The sequence below is a fragment of the Trichomycterus rosablanca genome, chromosome 26 (assembly GCF_030014385.1).
Source record: "Trichomycterus rosablanca isolate fTriRos1 chromosome 26, fTriRos1.hap1, whole genome shotgun sequence".
NCBI lineage: Eukaryota > Metazoa > Chordata > Actinopteri > Siluriformes > Trichomycteridae > Trichomycterus > Trichomycterus rosablanca.
Window position 1 is genome coordinate 3119044 of NC_086013.1, and position 19092 is coordinate 3138135.

The 19092-nt window shown below is 37.1% G+C and overlaps 4 protein-coding genes across 4 annotated transcripts; all 4 read left to right on the top strand.

The window, feature by feature from the left end:
- Positions 1-1337: 1337 nt before the first annotated feature.
- Positions 1338-4930, top strand: LOC134303628 (uroplakin-2-like). Its single transcript, XM_062989085.1, has 5 exons — positions 1338-1393; positions 1709-1864; positions 3872-3995; positions 4080-4138; positions 4595-4930. The coding sequence occupies exons 1-5, from the start codon at positions 1342-1344 to the stop codon at positions 4726-4728; spliced, it is 525 nt and encodes a 174-aa protein (XP_062845155.1). The 5' UTR covers positions 1338-1341; the 3' UTR covers positions 4729-4930.
- Positions 4931-5684: 754 nt separating this feature from the next.
- upk2 (uroplakin 2) lies at positions 5685-7854 on the top strand. The gene is made up of 6 exons (XM_062989173.1): positions 5685-5694; positions 6169-6222; positions 6665-6808; positions 7206-7329; positions 7407-7465; positions 7712-7854. The coding sequence occupies exons 1-6, from the start codon at positions 5685-5687 to the stop codon at positions 7852-7854; spliced, it is 534 nt and encodes a 177-aa protein (XP_062845243.1).
- Positions 7855-9587: 1733 nt separating this feature from the next.
- Positions 9588-12906, top strand: foxr1 (forkhead box R1). Its single transcript, XM_062989049.1, has 6 exons — positions 9588-9708; positions 9787-9891; positions 11260-11468; positions 11621-11889; positions 12091-12323; positions 12727-12906. Exons 1-6 carry the CDS (start codon positions 9588-9590, stop codon positions 12753-12755), a joined length of 966 nt encoding a protein of 321 aa, XP_062845119.1. The 3' UTR covers positions 12756-12906.
- Positions 12907-13826: 920 nt separating this feature from the next.
- cenatac (centrosomal AT-AC splicing factor) lies at positions 13827-18884 on the top strand. The gene is made up of 11 exons (XM_062988631.1): positions 13827-13993; positions 14925-15091; positions 15187-15285; positions 15372-15438; positions 15612-15674; positions 16052-16113; positions 16620-16758; positions 16860-16890; positions 17284-17379; positions 17766-17898; positions 17984-18884. Exons 1-11 carry the CDS (start codon positions 13877-13879, stop codon positions 18084-18086), a joined length of 1077 nt encoding a protein of 358 aa, XP_062844701.1. The 5' UTR covers positions 13827-13876; the 3' UTR covers positions 18087-18884.
- The last annotated feature ends 208 nt before the right edge of the window (positions 18885-19092 follow it).

Consider the following 19092-nt stretch of genomic DNA (forward strand, 5'->3'; position numbering starts at 1 on the left):
AGTAGCATTAGCAGCACCGAAGATTTATTAAATCTTTTGTAAATAAATTAGTCGTTGGCATTTCCTGGTGAAGGAGTTTGGATCCTTCTGTACTACAGACAGACACAATTTTTAAGACACTCCTGTACTGGAAGGAATTCAGACAGAAGACACCAAGAATAAAAAAATAGTTTTTGTCAGTAAACAATTTAAAACTGATTCAATACAAATAAAAAAAGAACTCAAGACTGCTGGCACAGCAAAGAGAAAGCAGCCATAACATTAAAACCACCTCCTTGTTTCTACACTCACTGTCCATTTTATCAGCTCCACTTACCATATAGAAGCACTTTGTAGTTCTACAATTACTGACTGTAGTCCATCTTATTCTCTGCATGCTTTGTTAGCCCACTTTCTTGCTGTTCTTCAATGGTCAGGACCATCACAGAGCAGGTATTATTTGGGTGGTGGATCATTCTCAGCACTGCAGTGACACTGAAATGGTGGTGGTGTGTTAGTGTGTGTTGTGCTGGTATGAGTAGATCAGACACAGCAGTGGACACCTTGTCCACTCACTGTCCACTTTATTAGACACTCCTACCTAGTTGGTCCACCTTGTAGATGTAAAGTCAGAGACGATCGCTCATCTATTGCTGCTGTTTGAGTTGGTCATCTTGTAGACTTTCATCAGTGGTCACAGGACGCTGCCCACGGGGCGCTGTTGGCTGGATATTTTTGGTTGGTGGACTATTCTCAGTGCAGCACTGACAGTAAGGTGTTTAAAAACTCCAGCAGCGCTGCTGTGTCTGATCCACTCAACCAGCACAACACACACTAACAGACCACCACCATGTCAGTGTCACTGCAGTGCTGAGAATGATCCACCACCTAAATAATACCTGCTCTGTATTGGTCCTGTGGGGGTCCTGACCATTGAAGAACAGCATGAAAGCAAGTTAAAAGAGAAACAAATAGACTACAGTCAGTAATTCTAGAACTACAAAGTTCTCCTGTGTGATAAGTGGAGCTGATAAAATGGACAGTGAGTGTAGAAACAAGGAGGTGGTTTTAATGTTGTGGCTGATTGGTGTATATTATATATAGCACCCACCTCTGACGACAAGCTTGTCTTCGTTGTAAGCATTGTTGACGTTAGCATTGCTTTAAATGAAAACTATTCCTAATTACGTTAGTTCTGCCAGATTGGTCATGTCTTGGCAACACCTAAGGGTGTGAAGGGAGGGTAAAGCTATAGTTTCTGTACCTAGTTAAACCTGTATGCCCTTCCCTCTGATAAGTTTTCTAACGGCTCAGACTTGCTGGTTTCTCATTATTTCCCACGGCGCTACACCAAGGGCAGAGATGCTGGCTCTACTCATCGTTCTTGGGGGATTCGTTCCCTTACTTGATGCAGGTCAGGCAAGGACAACTTCTCCGTCTAATTCTTCTCGTATTTGCTAGCTGTACAGACTGAAAATCTTAAACTTATTTACAGATTGTTTGATGCATCTGGTAGCTGAAAATATTTACATGAACACATTTGTAATACATTTAATGTTAACTAGTTGTGATGACTGATACCACGTAACAAGAAGGAATATCGAATTAATGTAATGCATAAATGCAATAAATCTGGACAAATCTGTTCCATTCTATAACTTGTTAAATTTACAGTTACAATGCGCATCTAAAACTGAATAACAATGTTCTGTATGTGATGTGTTTAAAGCTTCCGTTGCAGAATTGCAGCCCAGCCTTTTGACGACCAACAATGGAGTAATCACAGGCCAATACCTCGACTCCTTAATGCTCTCTCTCCCCCCCTGTGAATACGCTGGCCAGAATGTACATCTGGAGTATACAAATACAATCACTAATGACACCAGTATGTATGATTTATTTATGATTAGTAGGGTAGAACAATATAAAATCAGAATAATATCTTGTTTACAGTATATCATTGTATTTAGAGTAAGATTAAGTAGGATCACTCTTCACAGGTTTATTGACAAAGCATAGAAATGCCGTCTCTGATGATTTTTATCTGTTGTTTTCTTGTAACAACCTCGTCTAAACTGTCAAGGGGTGGAGATTTACCACAGGTTTTTTTTTTTTACAATAAACTGTAGGCTATATCTAAAAGAAATATAAATAGTGTGGACCAAAAAAACCATGACTGAGGCAAAATAATCGATGCCATGTCATTTTCACAACTAAAACATGGAGTGTTTTATTGTTATTATAAGTCTAGTAGTAGTAGTAGTAGTAGTATTGTTGTTGCTGTTGTTAGAAGTAGTGGTAGTAGTAGTGCTAGTAGTAGCAGTAGTAGTAATACTAGTTGAATTAGTAGTAGAATTAGTAATATTTGTGGTAGTAGTAGTAGTAGTAGCAGTAGTAGCAGAAGTAGTAGTAGTGGTAGAACTAGTTGTAGTAATAGTAGTAGTAGAAGTAGTGCTAGTAGTAACAGTAGTAGTAATTCTAGTTCTAGTATTAGTAGAATTAGGAATATTGGTGGTAGTAGTAGTAGTAGAAGTAGTGGTAGAACTAGCTGTAGTAAGTAACAGTAGTAGTCGTAGCAGAAGTGATAGTACTAGTAGTATCAGTAGTAGAATTAGTTATAGTAGTAGTGTAGTAGCAGTAGCAATACTAGTAGTAGCAGTAGGAATAGTAGTAGAACTAGTTATAGTAGTACTAGCAGTAGCAGAAGTAATAGTGGTGGTAGTACTAGTAGTAGCAATAGTGGTAATAGTAGTAGCAGTAGGAACAGTAGTACTAGTAGTATTAGTAGTAGAACTAGTAGTGATAGTAGCAGTAGTAAAACTAGTTGTAGTAGTAGTGGTAGTACTAGTAGTGGTAGTACTAGTAATAGCAGTAGCACCAGTATAACATTGTTGAAGTAAACTGGAAGTAAAAACTCTTTAGTTAACAAATAAACCTATTTACAGTGTTTCTGACGTTGTAACCAGCATAAACAGGACTAACTGTAGCCTTCAGATCTCCTAAATAAGACTTGTTTGGGTCTAGCCGTACCCTCCATGCGCGTATGTATATTAAATGATATTAAGTGTATTCTGTTATAATTTTTGACTGTCTGTATACAACAGTAATGGACAGTTTGAATGGCTTGTGAATGATTCCTCTTCTGGGAATCTGTAGCTCTTCTACCTTGCTCGCCGGACTGCTTTTCACTGTATTCAAGTCCAGATAACATTCAGACTTCGGTTTGCGAGATTTAACTGGGCGTCCTTTTACTGAAATTTCTTCATTAAAATAATGTAGTCGAAATCTAAACCACCTATCGTAAAGTTCTTTAATGAGTTTTATTGCTTTTCAATGAAGTATAACCCTTGTTTTATTTATTTCCTTATTTTTCCGTACACATTTCGACAATAGTTACTAGTAGTAGCAGTTTTAATGGCTTGTGAATGATTCCTCTTCTAGGAATCTGTAGCTCTTCTACCTTTAAATATGGTTTGGGCGTATAGCAAGCCACATAATACAATCTGTTGCCGTGTAAAAAAATAGTGTAATTTGAAGCATTGACGATAGACACTAGAATTGTAATGGCATGTTTGTGGGTGTGGCACTGGTTAAGGTGTACAGGGACACTGTGCGTAGACAGTTACTCAATATAGATGTGTTTTTTTTCATTACAGTTTTAGTCACACCCTCATGCATGCATGGATACTCTCTGAATGTCATTCCTGTGTGAGCTCTGTGGTGTCTTGTGATCAGGTTGAAATTAAGATCACATGCTAGTGTAAACACAGGGTAACTGTGTGTGGGTAATATAAGTAGTCATGGTCTAGTTAAGCATCTATTCACCTATTAAAAGTGTCTATGATGTGATTTTGGGTGGCGTCTTGTAACCGGAGCCTTTTATTACCTGCAGTGTATATAAATGATGCCTTCATGGTCCCCACCTGTGACAACATCACCTGCTTAGATAACCCACTCTCGGTGAACAGAGGGCTTGGTTACCAACTTTCAGGGCTCAACGACAGCACGCTGTACAGGTGAGTGTGATAAAACAAAGTGTAACTCAGTAAAGCTTATAAATGTTTAAAGTATTTTAAGTAAGAAGTTTATTCTGTTCTCAGTGTTCGCTATATGATTGGATCAAACAAGACCGTCCCTGTAGCAGCATCAACAATAAAAAGTAACACTGCAAATTACTCTCTCACTCACTCACTTTCTTTACCGCTTATCCAATCAGGGTCGAGGGGGGGTGCTGGAGCCTATCACAGCTGTTCAATGGGCGCAAGGCACACAGTAACACCCTGGACGGGGCGCCAGTCCATCGCAGGGCAGACACACATACATACACACACCTATTCACCTGTAGTGCAATTCAGTGTCTCCAATTAACCTGACTGCATGTTTTTGGACTGTGGGAGGAAACCGGAGCTCCCGGAGGAAACCCACACAGACACAGGGAGAACATGCAAACTCCACACAGAAAGGACCCGGACCGCCCTGCCTGAGGATCGAACCCAGGACTGTGAGGCGACAGTGCTACCCACCGAGCCACCATGCCACCCTAGTTACATTTAACAGATTTGAAATATTTAGTATTTCCGGCTCTTTTTACATCATTAATCTGTCTGTTTTACAGTGGCTGATTACAACACCATCAGCGAAAAGCTTCCAGGCCGCAGTGCAGCAATGATAGTCATCACCGTCCTCCTGTCTGTGGCCATGTTCCTCCTGCTCGTCGGACTGCTTGTCACTGTATTCATGCCAAGATAACATCCAGACTTCAGTGTGCGAGATTTAACTGGCCGTACAGGGTCCTTTTACTGACATTTCTTTATTAAAGTAATGTAGTCGAAATCTAAACCCCCTATCGTAAAGTTCTTTCATGATTTTTATTGCTTTTCAATGACAAATAACCCTTGTTTTATTTATTTCCTTATTTTTTCGTACACATTTTGACAATAGTTACTACATACAAAGTCCTATTTTAAAATGCATTACTGTTCTTTTGTTAAACATGTTAATCATTTTAATTAAAATGATAAATTGTCAATAATGTCATGAGTGTATTCTTTTTCTAAAGGCACTTGTACATGTATAGGTGGCCTGAACCACTGTTTTCACTCCTGGGTTGCACTCATTATATTTTTAATATTGGTGTCACCTGACCATGCGCTTGCTGGACATTCATTTTCGAAAACTCTCTATAAATAGAGTTTTTACACTAATACAATGATATAATTATAATAATAATAATAATAATAATAGTAATAATTTATTATAAAAATTTAATTACATTTTAATAATATTACAATTAAAATTAAATTAAAAATAAATTTATTAAATTATAATATAATAATATTTTATTAATGAAATTAAAATTAAATTTTAATAATGTTTCAATTAAAAATAAATTAAAAATAAAATTATTAAAATATTATTATCATTATTATTATTATTATTGTGTCAAAAAAGTGAATAAACAAATCTTTTTAATTGCAATATCTATTCTACATAAAAATGTATATTTCTAAATAAATATTTAAATGCATTCAGTTATACAGATATATTTAATTATTGTTGTTCTTTTGCAACCTGGTCTTTTATAATAAGAATCAAATACAATACAAATATATTTATTCAAAAATTAAAATGTATAGTATCATTTTAATTAGGGTTGAATTCATTAATGTGATTAATAAGCATTTTGAGAAATGTGGTCACCCATAATGGTGCAGCGTGAATGAAAATCCTCTCTGTTAGTCGCTGTTTTCTCTCGTGGGAATAATTTAACAACAAAAGAACACAGACCAGTATTGTGTCCTTCCTTTATTTACTATTATGCACCAGAAGACAAAGGGAAAACACACGGTCTCGTCTTTGAAGTACAGAGATGACATTAAATACTGCTAAATTAGAATCAAATTTGTGTTGGACTGAACTACTGGAATCTGTGATTTGAGTTCGACATCCCAGCTTTGTTTGATATGATGTAAATCAAGACTAGAGTGTAAATACTCTCAGTGTGTTGGTTAGTTTCATTTATGCTTTTTTCTTTAGTGGCCCTGCACTGGGTGTGTAGAGTGGGAGGGCTGGTACTTCAGATGGACCTGGTTTAACTTGTTTAAGCTTCACTTTAAATGGTTTGCTGGTTAAATCCCACTGGACCGCTGTAATATTTCACTGTGCTATTTTAAAAACGACGCTGAGCAGAGATGCTGGCTGGACTCTTCATTGTCGGGGGATTCTTTCCCATAATCATGGCAGGTAAGGCAGGACTTTTATTCAGTAAATAAGATGGTATTTTTATTATTCACTTGTCAGGAATAAAAAAAAGGAAAGTACATATAGCATAGCTGAAAATACATTTCATAGATTTCGTACCTATAGGCCTATTGACACAATAGAACAATACTAATACTTTTGATCAATATTCTAATAATCAATAATCTAGGTCACACTGCTACTATTAAATAAACAATAACAACAATATATATTCATTTATTTATTGTTAATATTAATTTAATCCTCCTCCATCTCATTGTGTCCAGCACCACTCTGAACACTGAGTGCAGGTCAGGGACACACCTTGTAGACAGTCTACCCATCCAGTACAGGGCATCTCACACACACACACACACACACACACACACATGATTTTGATGTTACGCCACTTTAAAATATAATCTGTTCACACTGTGCATTGTAGAATCCTCACTCACCCTGCTGACGAATGAAAACAATGTGATCACGGGCCGATTCATCGACTTCCTGCTGATCTCTCTGCCTTCTTGTGTATACGGCGGCCAAAACGTGGATGTGGAGTATCAGAATGTGAACACCAGTCAAACCAGTATGTATGAAAAGTGTTTTTATAAAACCTGATTAATAGGAACTATTAAAATGATGCTTTGTCAGTGCAATTTATGGCTGACAATTGTCAACAATGTCACACTCCTCCAGAATATTGAGTAGAACCCATTACTAACAGGTGTACAGATAAATAATACAAGTAGTACTTGGTATATTAGGTCTTTTTTTTGCCCATTACGAGACTTCAGCTGCTCAACGTTTCATGGTCGCTCTGTCATGCGGCATATATTTTCTATAGAAGACAAATCTGGACGGCAGGCAGGCCAGTCAAGCAAACACACTGTGTCTACAAGGATTTTCACTCTCGTTTTAAACAATACAATACAAGACCACTTATGCAATATAGGTTCATTTTATCTTTTTTTTTTTTACTACAGATACCCTGACCAACATTTTCACAGTTGCATATTGTCAGAGCAGTGGCAGCTCATCTGGACTACTCGCGGTTAGAAGAAGACTTGGTTACCAACTAACGGGCCTCAACAGTAACACAGAGTACAAGTAAGTGTAACAGCCTCAAAAACAATTCAGTAAAATAATGTGTTTGCTTTTTATAAAGTGGTGCATTCTTTTTTTAGGATTCGCTACAAGATTGGCTCAACGTACAGCAACTATTTAATGGCAACTACAAGAAAAGGTGGCATGTCAGCTAAACCTGAAAATATTATGTTTTTTATGTTTCAGATTCTAAGATAAATAAATGAATTTATTAAAGAGTACATTATTAACTTATTAATGCACTTTTTATGTATACATATTTTTTATAAATACACATGAAGGCCACATTAAGTCCACAGTTTAATATCAATTTAACCCCTTTATTTTTTGGACCCCATAAACACGAGTCTCCTCATGACTCCTCATGTTTTTGTCTGTTTTGCAGTGTTTGACCACAAAGGCATCAACACCGGCCTTTCAGGATGGAGCGCAGCAATGATAGTCATCACCGCCACGCTGTCTGTGGCCATGTTCTTCCTGCTCCTCAGCTTCATTCTCAGTCTAGTGCTGTCGAATAATGGACACTAAACATCACTTTACATTCAGCAAATGCATCTATTTCAATTTATTTTATGGTTATTGTAACGTTTCATTATATTTTTTATTAAAACAAGAATTCCTGAATTAGGTTAGTAATCTTAAAATATATGTATATACTTATATAGTTGTATAGAAAATTACACAGATTACACATTTCACTAGATTATACATTTTGTTGATTTTTAAAGTGAAATTAAGTAAACAACATTTGCAGCATTTTTCTCTATTTTAATGACATTTAATATAAAGTAACAGCAAATAAAAACTCATGTATATCTTGATAGAGGATTTTGGCTACATCACCTGCACGTAACATTAGTGATTCATATGTAATTTTTTAGGTTATTTTGTTTACATTTGAGGCTTCTTCAATATTGCCTATATTTGTCATTTTACATGGTAATTGTGCAATTTCTACCATATATTTTAGATGAAGAGTATAAGTAATATACTATTAATTTGTATTGGGATCTAAATCAACTCCTTCCTGTGACTGAATGATTTTAAGTCAAATATACAGTACATACAACATTTCGGTTATTTATATAGTGGTGTAGAAATTTCTGTAATGTCATTTCACTTTATGGCTTGTCCACAGCTAGTAAAATGTGTGTATTTATAAATCAGGATAGTTTGACTGCTTGTAATTGCATATTTGTCACAAAATTATTTCTTTTCTAACCATTAAACAATACATGATATCACACGAAAGGAAACTTGTTTTAAATGTATTTGTTGATGCTTATGAATACATACTTTTAGTTGTATTTCACACACTTTTGGCTGCCCCAAAAAGTGTCTGTTAGAATTCAATTATAAGGTTTGTGTTGTTTTACATTTTTTAGCTCAAGGAAACATCATTTATTTACTTTGACTTGCTTTATCTTAATTAGGGTCACAGTTGTTCCAGTTCTACCTGGAAAGACAAAAGGCAGCTATGCACCGTGGACAGTATGCCAAATCACAAGTTCATTCACGCTCTCATATCGAGACACCAGTTACTGTAGTAAACTCAACCTTAGCAAGACAAGACAGATCAAATTCTCACAGAGACCAGAGACGAGGATCAAACCTAGGCAGTGGATCATGTTGTTATACAGTATATGTAGCACCTATAGCTACCCTGTCAAATGTATTGTCCGTGGTGATCACTCATGAAACGCTCATGAAACCAACACTATTAATAAAAAGGCTGAAACCTTGCTTTAAAGGAACTTAAATCTTTACATGTAAATCAAGTGGTTTCTAAATTTACATTGTTTTATTACCAACAGTTTTAGGGCCTACTGAAAAAAAATCACATGGTATTTCTATGTTTGCATCCATACTGCATTTAATCTGGGTCACATAGAGATGTTAACACTTAAGCATATCCAAGTGAAAGCCTGATACTTTATAGAACAGGTTTGCACAATATAGCACAATTAGCTGCTTTTGGGGGGCAAGCACACCTGACTCAGGTCATTAGTTAATTACCAAGTTTGTTAGGTGTAACAGATCATTCCAGTCACCAAACTGTTCTAGATTCTGACCCTTCAGGACTGATCTGGTGCACCCATGCGTTCCTGCAAATAGCTTTTGGATTGTGGGTTCTCATTAAATGGATAATTGTGGGCACCTGTTTCGACCACGCACTTTCTCCATTAAAATATGCCCAGACCCGTCATGAAATGCTTCCAGACTTAAAGAAATGTCTTGTGGACGAATTATTAAGGAAAAAAATGTTTCTCCAGCTTCGAACTAGAGAGAAATTTCTTGACCTGCATTTGAGAACAGCCCTGCACGACTGGGACATGAACGAGGAGATTAAACTAACCACCACCACTGACCAGTTCTACCAAGGTGCTCCACACGTCTTCATACACATAAAAGAATGAGATTTTGAAGGATCTTAGGGGATTATTTAATGTATTTTAACAGATGAGAAGAGAACTGAGCAGTATTTGGCGCAGTGGCATTATGCGAGAATCTCGAGGAAAACTTTACCTGGAGATAAACATCTACAAATCACTGCTGATAGAAAAGGTGTGTTCAATTAACTTAACATTTCTCATTATAGAGCCGTATTTTTTACATGGACATCTATGTATGCACATAATACATCAGATTATACTTCCTCTAACCATTTAAAAACCGTCAGGGTTCTGGTTTTTATTATATATTAACTGTTTGCTCAAGGAGTTGATTTTAAAGAATCGATTCACAAAATATAGTTTAAGAGAGGAGTTGACTCCTCATTTTGGATTCGACTTTTAACACTGTTTAAAAAAGGCTAAAACATTGCTTTAAAGGAACTTTAACTTGCCTTTAAATCAAGCGGTTTCTAAATTTACGTTGTTTTATTGCCAACAGCTAGGGCCTACTGAATAAAGGGCGCTAATACTTATTATGTTTACATCCATACTGCATTTAAAGGAGTTGATTCCTAAGAGTCGATTCATCAAATCTAGTTTAGGAGAGGAGTTGACTCCTCAATTTGGATTCGACTTGCAACACTTACTAAAAAGTAGTACGCTAATATTTTAATGTTTACATCCATCTTGCGTTTAAATTTTAGATCATATTTATATGTTAACAGTTAAAAGCAAAGAAAACATCACTTTTTATTACTTTATAGAACAGGTTTACACACTAGCTAGTAAAGCTCAAGGAGTTTAGTTCAAAGAGTCGATTCACCAAATCTAGTTTATTAGATAAGAGTTGACTCCTCATTTTGGATTCGACTCTAGTCCAATTTCAGGACTGTGATCAAATTACAACCAATTGCTGATAAATATTATTTAACATGATTAAAATCAAATGTTAATTCGTTTGACATTATATGCATTACATTTGCACGTTAAAAGGTGTGTGTGAGTGAGCATCAAAGCATTTTGTGTTAGTTAGGTAATGACAAAGCTTATTGTCTTTAATTATATTGCATAGAAGTATAAGCCTTGTAAAAATAAAATGCCAGTAGTAAGAACATGTACTTCATGTTGTACAGTTAGTAAATACACACGTTTAATGAGTGTTCATACCATTTCCATTAGGGCCTGTCTGAACTGTAATTTTTGGTACTGGACCATACAGAACCACTGTTCTGGTATGAAAAGTGGAAAACCTTAGAGTTGGCACCATTTCATTCTTACCTTACAGGAATGTCTAACACAATTTCATGTAATACATAGATGAATAACAATAATACAACATGCAAGACAAATAACAGGATACCTGGTGGTTATTCAGCACGATCTCTACAGGATCATGTTCAACATTCCACAGTCTATTCAGATACTGGTATTCTTAATATTATTAAAGGTTAAATGTAACAATGCTACTGTACATGTAGACACACCTATTTTGTGTAGTCTGTGTAGTCTTTTATTTGTTCTTTATTTCTTTGACTTACAGAATCAGTAATAAAACCAAATCTATGGCTGATGGTGAACCCCACTCTGGCCTGCCCCCTCAAATACCCAGTTAGAGCCAAGAAGCAGTCACATCCAAAACTGGCGATAGAAGCGTCTCTTCCTAGAAAAAACCTGCACCTGCTTTCCTTGCCCACTAAAACCTTCCTGGATGAGTCACTGCATGACGCATCTCTGTCAAGTGAATACCAGGTGAGGCTTTATTAAACTGGGTATGTGCCAGTTCTGGCATCCCAATAGTCTAGTTATTTTTATGTATTAAAATGTAGTATCCTAGTTCCCAATTCTTTCCCAAGATATTGGTAAAAATCTGCTCATGAAATCATATTCTTCTGTCACTGAAGCTTACAGATGATGATGGATCTTCAGAGGATGTGCCAATCTGCCGTAAGGTAAAGAATACCCGAAAAGGTCGAACCCCCAAAGAGCCATCGTCTCGCAGACTCGGCCTGGCTCAGAGCAGGAGGTTACAGAGGGTCCTTCAGGACAGTCGCAACCTAAAGAGCGGCGCCTGGCCTCGGCCACCGGTCAACTACTGTATCCTTATTGCCATGGCGCTGAGCAGTAGCCGAAGTGGGAGTCTGAACGTCCAGCAGATCTACAACTTCACAAGGTGAACAGAGATGGACCTTTAGTTTCCAACTCTTTAGTGGTCGCTTTTATACTTCCTGAAATGTGTCTAACATCTTATGTACACGGCAGTATTTAATTTTAGCATTCAATTTACATATTCATAAATGGGCATTTATAAATGATATATTAAAGGTCCTAAAATGTGACCTGTAAAATATAAACTATTATCTTGTTTCCATAGAGAGCACTTCCCTTTCTTCCTGACGGCCCCCGATGGCTGGAAGAACACCATCCGCCACAACTTGTGTTTTAGTAACAGCTTTAAGAAAACACCCCAGCAGGTGACCGGGGACGGGAAGAGAAAGTCATGCCTGTGGCACCTGACCCTGGATGGACGACGGCGACTGAGGAACGAAATCCATACGCTCACCGGAGACTCATTCAGAATGCTCAAAAGAAGCATGAACTACCCAGGTCGGGTTGTTATTGTGGTATGCAGAGGAACACTGTGGTTTGGCTCCTAAATATTTGTTTATAGGAAATGGTTCAATGAGCTGATGATACTTCAGTTTTTTGTGGTTTGATTGTTCAGTGTTTAATGTCAAAGCAGTATGTATATCCAATTCTATCAGTTACACTTCCACAAAAGGACTTGCATTCATGTGCTTTTAATGAAGTCTGGTTGGACACTCTATAGCTTAAAGTTTATGGACCCTTAATTTTGGAACATGACACTTGTTTACTTAAGGACAGGACAGGCAATGATGTTAAGTAATAAGAACTTGTATATGGTAGTCAGTTAGTTTAATGTTTTTGTATGGAAATTGAGTGTCTGTGATTTAACCTGTTGTGTGTTTTTTCTCTCTCTCTTTTACAGATATGATTCAGAGGCTGTTTGAGCTGTAAATTGAGATGCCAGACTTGGTTTGGAGCACATCTGGTTTAAAATGGGATTATATGCACTATTATTTATAATGTTTTGTTCTTTTTTTGTTGTAATGGTCACATTTAATTGTCATGTAAATACTGTGATAAAATAAAAATACACTTATCTGCATTTACAATGCGTCACTGTAATTTATTAACCTTGATAAGATCATGGTATGCTGTATTATCCCTGCATTTTATACATGCATTTATTTATTATTTTTACAAACTCTTATCTTGGTCGGGGTCACAGAGATTCTGGTGCATCTGGCTCGAGTTGCCAGTAGCTATAAATACTAAGTTTGGTATACGAGTAAGCTAAGTCCAGTCTGGATACTGATGCCTTATGTGCAGGTGCAGAGTTTTTAAAGAGATTATCTGAAACTACAGTGCTAAAGATGATCACCTTTTGTCATGTATACATCTACACGTGTACAGTTTAATGAAATTCTTTTTCCGCATAGCCCAACTTATTTGGAAGCTGGGGTCAGAGCGCAGGGTCAGTCATTGTACGGTGCCCCCCTGGAGCAGACTGGGTTAAGGGCTTTGCTCATAGGGCCCAACAGTGGCTGTCTGGCAGAACCTGGATTTGAACAATCTTCTGACTGATACTGAGGGGATGTAAATCTATTTAGTTATAAAAAAGGGTAAATGACAAGTGGAATAAGCGTCAGGGTTTTGGCTCATATGGTTTAGTCATTTTGTGTATACTATAGCTAAGGTGTATTTCTGTTATTACTGTTAAATGATAAAACAAAGGACTTTGTGTTGATTTGGGGGTTGGGGATTTAATACAAGAAATTGGTCAGTCAGAGTTGGACTTAATGTATAGTTTGATATAATTTAATAGCGTTAAATCGTAGCGTTGAATATTTACACTAAAATAACTTTTTTTTGGCTTTTTTTGCACATTTTGTCATGTTATCTAAAATTTAACATGTACGGAACATTTGAGACCTAACGCTTCTCATCCAGACCACTAGAGGCGCTATTATCACGTGTTCATTATCCGCCTGACGTCACCGAACATTTCAGTGTTGATTTTTGATGCTAACCGATGTTAGCTATGGTCGCTAGTCAGGCAAGCTGAGGGATTTACGATGGTGGCGTTTTACTGTGCTATATGCAGACAGACAGATTTCTCAGGTAAAGGACATGTGTTCGGGAAAAGTCACCAGAGCAAACTGAAAGTGGTTTTGGTGAAATTTCTTGAAAAGGTAAGCTAGCGTACCTCAGCCCTGGTGTGTGGTGTTCCAAATAAAGCTTCTCTCTTTAAAAAGTGCACTAGGTAGGATGCAAAAGGCCAGTATGTGCAACTAGAGGTAGTGTACTAGTGTAGGGAGTATGTAAGAATGTTGGCGTGGAGCAGCTTTGTTGATTATTTGCAGCTCGTCTATTCTAAATGGTTAAATTTACAAAATAGCGTGTATAGGAGATTTAATCCTAATTATTGCATTAGTGTAGCGAGTAGAAAAGTCATTTGTGTTCTCAAACTGCTTTAATTCCACATTGGTCCACTAGACACTAAAGTTAACTGGTTAAATCAAGTGCAGATGTGTACTAAGCACAGGAATTGATTTAATTTGATCTGTCAGAATTAATTTTACCAGCAAACTTTAATTTCTGAAGAAATACCTTGTTTTAGACATTTATCTAAATTAAACACTTTTAGGGGTTATAACTGCTGTTTTGTTACAATAAAGGAACCGCCTTAAAATTTACAAAACTTACTTTAAGAAAAGTAAGACCCTCATTAGATTTTTAATTAATTAAACATTTGGAAAAGGATATGTAGGATGTTCTACCCATCTTTTATAAGCATAATTGTTTAATTACTTATCATTCTTCATGTTAATAATGAATTTATTGTGTTACATGGTAAATTGACAATATTTACATAATGCAATTACATTTATTATTAATGCTATATTGAAAAAAATACATTTATTATAACTCTTTGACCCACCTGAAAAACAATTAACTTTAAAACTTTATTTGATGTGGTTTTGTAAAGTACCAAGTTTGAATACGTTTAACTGTTGACACATTTAATACCATGGTTATCATAAATGACATCTCACCAGACAATCTCTTCCACTGTACTATTATTTTCTATTCAGTAAAACATTCATGTCTGTCCTCACACAGGTGAAAGAAGCGAGAAGAACCATTAAATGTCCACAGGTATTGAAATTTGATGCCACTGAACATGAAACCAAGTTTTGGTGTTACTGCTGCGGCGCCGAGGTACAGAAACACGTCACCGATGGAAAGGTCACCGTGCTTCATGGAGGATTGCTGGAGCACATCAGCACGTACGTGTTCGGCCACTTCAGACTTCTTAACAATAATTGATTGCTGATTATATAGTAGAAACTAGAATGAGAGACTGGCTGCTGTTTGATTTTAGTCAAGAGCATCGCAAGAACACAAACAGCTTTTGGTGGAGGAATAAAGCGGATCACAAACTGAAAGAGAAGTTTATTGTTACTGAAGAGGAGACGGAAAGGTATGGCGCTTTGTTTCTTGCTGCCTATTGAAGATGTTTTTTAAACCTCATCTGTTTCTTTAAAGCACTGCAAATTGTTCTTGCAGATTCAAGACAGAAGTTTCCAAAGCTCTCGAGCAGTATGAAGAGAAAGAGGACACACTCCTAAAAGAGGCAAGAATTACATAAGTGTCAAGTGTAAGGGGTTTAACTTTGAAGGGTTTTAGACTTTTATAATAGTTAACAGGCACCTAAAATATAATTTGATGTGATAATGTGGTGTTTTGGCTTAGTGATGATTTGCACAAGTGTTATTTCTTACTGCTGGTTGTTTCTGTGTCATCTAGCAAGCTGCTATGATCAGATCTCAGGAGCAACACAGGCTGGAGGTGCTGCAAAATCTAATAGAGGTTTGTGTTCCAGCAATGAAGCGACTGTATCCAGATCTCATTAACTTCACTCACACTTTAATATTTTAAGTGAATTCTATATCTGGTAAATTAATTGGAATATAGAAAAGGACTGTCTTGGCATGGACTGTCTACATTTATACCATATAATATTTGTTTTATTAGACTGCATGTAAATTCTCATAGTAAAAGCCAGTAGTGGAGAGTATGTTGTACTTATTCTAAATAGGTGTAATGTATGAAGTGATGCCAACCTCAGTGCTAAAGAAATTGGGATTTGGCACATCAAGGGTCTGTTTCTGTAAAGTATACATTGTATGTAATATAAAAAAAAAGATGTTGGTCAATACTGTTGATATTTCCTGAATCAAACCCAGCCTGATCCAGAGCTGCAGCCGTCTGCTGAACCAGCCCAGCACTACGTCGATCAGACAGCCGGGTAAGAGCTCCAACCTCATATTCTAACACCTAATTCTAAGCAATACTGTTACTAAAATCGCTCTAATAATTTTGTACAATAAGGCTCAGATTAATTCATTTCAGATCATTTGAGATCGTCAGACTGGTTGGTATGAATGTTGTTAAGGCAAAGTTTATTTAACAGGCTTTTGGATTTTCACAGACAGTGTCACCCTTTACCTTCTGTAAATCATCCACCCCAGCTATGCAGTAGCAGTGAAACCCTAACAAATATGCCCAATTACATCTTTTGGACGCCCAGCCAGGGCAATAGAGATTATACTGAGATTCAACCTCGAGAGCTCAGTTCAATTCAGTGGTGGGCTAGTGCATTAGTCACCTGCTTTTTAGGGGCACTTTAAGTTAGATCAAGCACACTAGTGTTTAACACTTAATAATAATAATAATAATCTTTAGCAGTGTATTGCAGGAGGTGCATTTGGGTCCTTTTTGGTCTGACTTCCAATCAAATGCTGTATCTTTTAGTGTGAGTTCAGACACGACTGGAAGCTTTAATACAACCCCGTTTGGATTGACGGAGCAGGCAGGTCCCAGCAACCAAGATCCCTTTTTGCAGAATCACTGGGAGACCTTAGGGGCAGGACTCACTTTTATTGGCTATCAGGTAACCACACCTGTATAACTTTGCATTACATGTGTGTTCTTTAAGTCGTCGTCATGCTCATATCAGGAACTATGACGTGTTAATATTGTTTTCTCGTGCAGGACAGCTCAGACAAAGGAAATGTTCACACAGGTGAGTTACATCGAGTTACATTTAAGGTTTAGAGTGTCCTACAAAAGATCTTTGTGCTTCCCTCGGTAAACATTTCCAAATTTAATACAAATACACAACAGGCTAAGACAGTAAAAGACCACAGATGTTGGAGAACAGGTTGTAAGGTCAAGGTTAGTTTTTACTCAAGGTGGGTCTTAAAGACAGCAACAGGCTCAGCAGTTCAAACAAACAGGAGTTTTTAATCACTTGGGTGCTAGTACAGAGAAAAACCATGATGCCTGTCTGTCATGGGTCCAGACATGATCCAGACATGGTTTAAAGGGTATGAGGTACTAAACAGGTTTGAGTTAATGGTGTATAAATTGATATATGGATGAATAATTGTGTGTATTGGATCATGGTTTGTTAAAGGCGCTTTACCTCCGTGGCTTCTGAAGGATCCCGAGGATGAGAAGGAGAGCTCGCAGAAGGAGATTGGTCCGTCTCTGAACGATTTCCTTAAACACAGTAAGTAATCACAGCGGTCAAACAGGGCTAAAACAGCAGAGGAGGTGAAATACAATTGGGTAATTGGATATGACTAAATTTGAAGGGATTATTGATGTAAGTATAAATGGGTACCACTGTTTGTACTGGCTTTACTATTACGATTTGAAAGACTGTAAAAATGTGTAATTTATAAGACTGAAGGTGCAATAGGGCTCCACAGTGGGGCTACAAATAGTAAGGGCGCCACAGTATTCAAGTTCTTGGAGTCCAAACGTAGCCTTCAGTCTCTTCCTGTTGCTCTTAGATGCAAAGCACTTTATTTATAGGGTTTGTTAAAGTTTCTTAAGTTTGCTATGAATTAGAACCTGCCGAAACATGGACGACTCTGTGCTTCTGTATTACAGAGAAGCAGGAGAAGCTAAAAAAGCTTCCACCCAATCGTGTAGGTGCCAACTTCGACCACAGCTCACAAACCGGAGCCGACTGGCTACCGTCTTTCGGCCGGGTGTGGAACACTGGCAGGCGCTGGCAGTCCAGGTGAGAGACGGAGCACTCAGCACTGCAAATCGGCATATAGTAAAAAAAAATAATAATTTAATTAACGCTGTTGTTGCTCTTTTAGGCACCAGTTTCGACAGGAAGAGGCTAACAGTGGGCAGAGAAGGAGGGAGCATGGAGGAAAGGCAAACAAGAAACAAAAGCACCTCACTAATGGGGATCCGTAAACATGTACATACAGTGTGTAAATATACACGTGTAGTCCACCTAATCAAGGTCGTCACGATGTTAAAGTATTTTATTAGCCTTTATTTTCATATGTTATGGTAATGTAATGTATTATTTTGCTTTCTTGTGTTTTTTACAGTTTGTTTAATTTTGTTGGCACCCTTCCACCCCTTTTAAACCTGATTCTTCCACTTAATTCAGTTGTTGCAAAATTCCATATCAATTCCAGATATTCTATGCAGAAAGAACTAATACCAATACTAATAACAATTCATTATTAGTTTTTGCCTTACATTAATTTATTAGTCTACGCTTTAGTGTGTCCACTAGCTTCATTCAGCCCTGTTTTTTTTATTTTTGGGGATGTCTCAGGTTTATTTGGGTTTGGTTGGCTTGACCTTGTTGACTGCTGGATTACAACATGATTATTAAAATGAAACAACATGCACTTTCTCATGCGTGGTTCATAACATAACCTTTTGATTAGTGTTTCTGGTTCGGGTTAAAATAGGGCCATGACCAAAAAAAACAAGTTTAGTGGTTAGGGCTTTGGGCTATCAACTGAAAGGTTAAGAGTTTGAATCCTAGCTCTGCCATGCAGCCACTGTTGGACCCTTGAGCAAGGCCCTTAACCCTCTCCGCTCCAGGGGCATCGTGTGATGGCTGACCCAAACAGGCTGGGATATGCGAAGAAAGAATTTTGTTGTACTGTACATGTGTGTATGTATATATGACAAATAAAGGCATTCTATTCTATTCCATTCTATTGTAAAATAAAGCTTTCGATGGAAATTTAACTGGTTTCCAGTTAAAAATATGCTTATTACCTGATGATAAAAGTATAAAAAGCATAATTATTATACTACACTAGAACTTATTTTGAAGTGTCCGGAACCCACCGTGGCCCAGACCAGGATAAACCGGTGTAAAACATTATGATAGTTCTATTGTATGTAACGTCAAAGTGCCATAATCGATTGTCATACTCGGCTGAATCGATTCTTT

Coding starts and splice junctions, on each gene's coding strand:
- upk2 (XM_062989173.1), top strand. Junction 6,223..6,664: donor CTTTCCCATAATCATGGCAG/GTAAGGCAGGAC, acceptor TGTGCATTGTAG/AATCCTCACTCACCCTGCTG. Junction 7,466..7,711: donor AATGGCAACTACAAGAAAAG/GTGGCATGTCAG, acceptor TCTGTTTTGCAG/TGTTTGACCACAAAGGCATC.
- cenatac (XM_062988631.1), top strand. CDS start 13,877: ATGGTGGCGTTTTACTGTGCTATATGCAGACAGACAGATTTCTCAGGT. Junction 15,286..15,371: donor ACTGAAGAGGAGACGGAAAG/GTATGGCGCTTT, acceptor TTGTTCTTGCAG/ATTCAAGACAGAAGTTTCCA. Junction 17,380..17,765: donor GAACGATTTCCTTAAACACA/GTAAGTAATCAC, acceptor TCTGTATTACAG/AGAAGCAGGAGAAGCTAAAA.
- LOC134303628 (XM_062989085.1), top strand. CDS start 1,342: ATGCTGGCTCTACTCATCGTTCTTGGGGGATTCGTTCCCTTACTTGAT. Junction 1,865..3,871: donor TACAATCACTAATGACACCA/GTATGTATGATT, acceptor TATTACCTGCAG/TGTATATAAATGATGCCTTC. Junction 4,139..4,594: donor AGCAGCATCAACAATAAAAA/GTAACACTGCAA, acceptor TCTGTTTTACAG/TGGCTGATTACAACACCATC.
- foxr1 (XM_062989049.1), top strand. CDS start 9,588: ATGTTTCTCCAGCTTCGAACTAGAGAGAAATTTCTTGACCTGCATTTG. Junction 11,469..11,620: donor CTCTGTCAAGTGAATACCAG/GTGAGGCTTTAT, acceptor CTGTCACTGAAG/CTTACAGATGATGATGGATC. Junction 11,890..12,090: donor CAGATCTACAACTTCACAAG/GTGAACAGAGAT, acceptor TTGTTTCCATAG/AGAGCACTTCCCTTTCTTCC.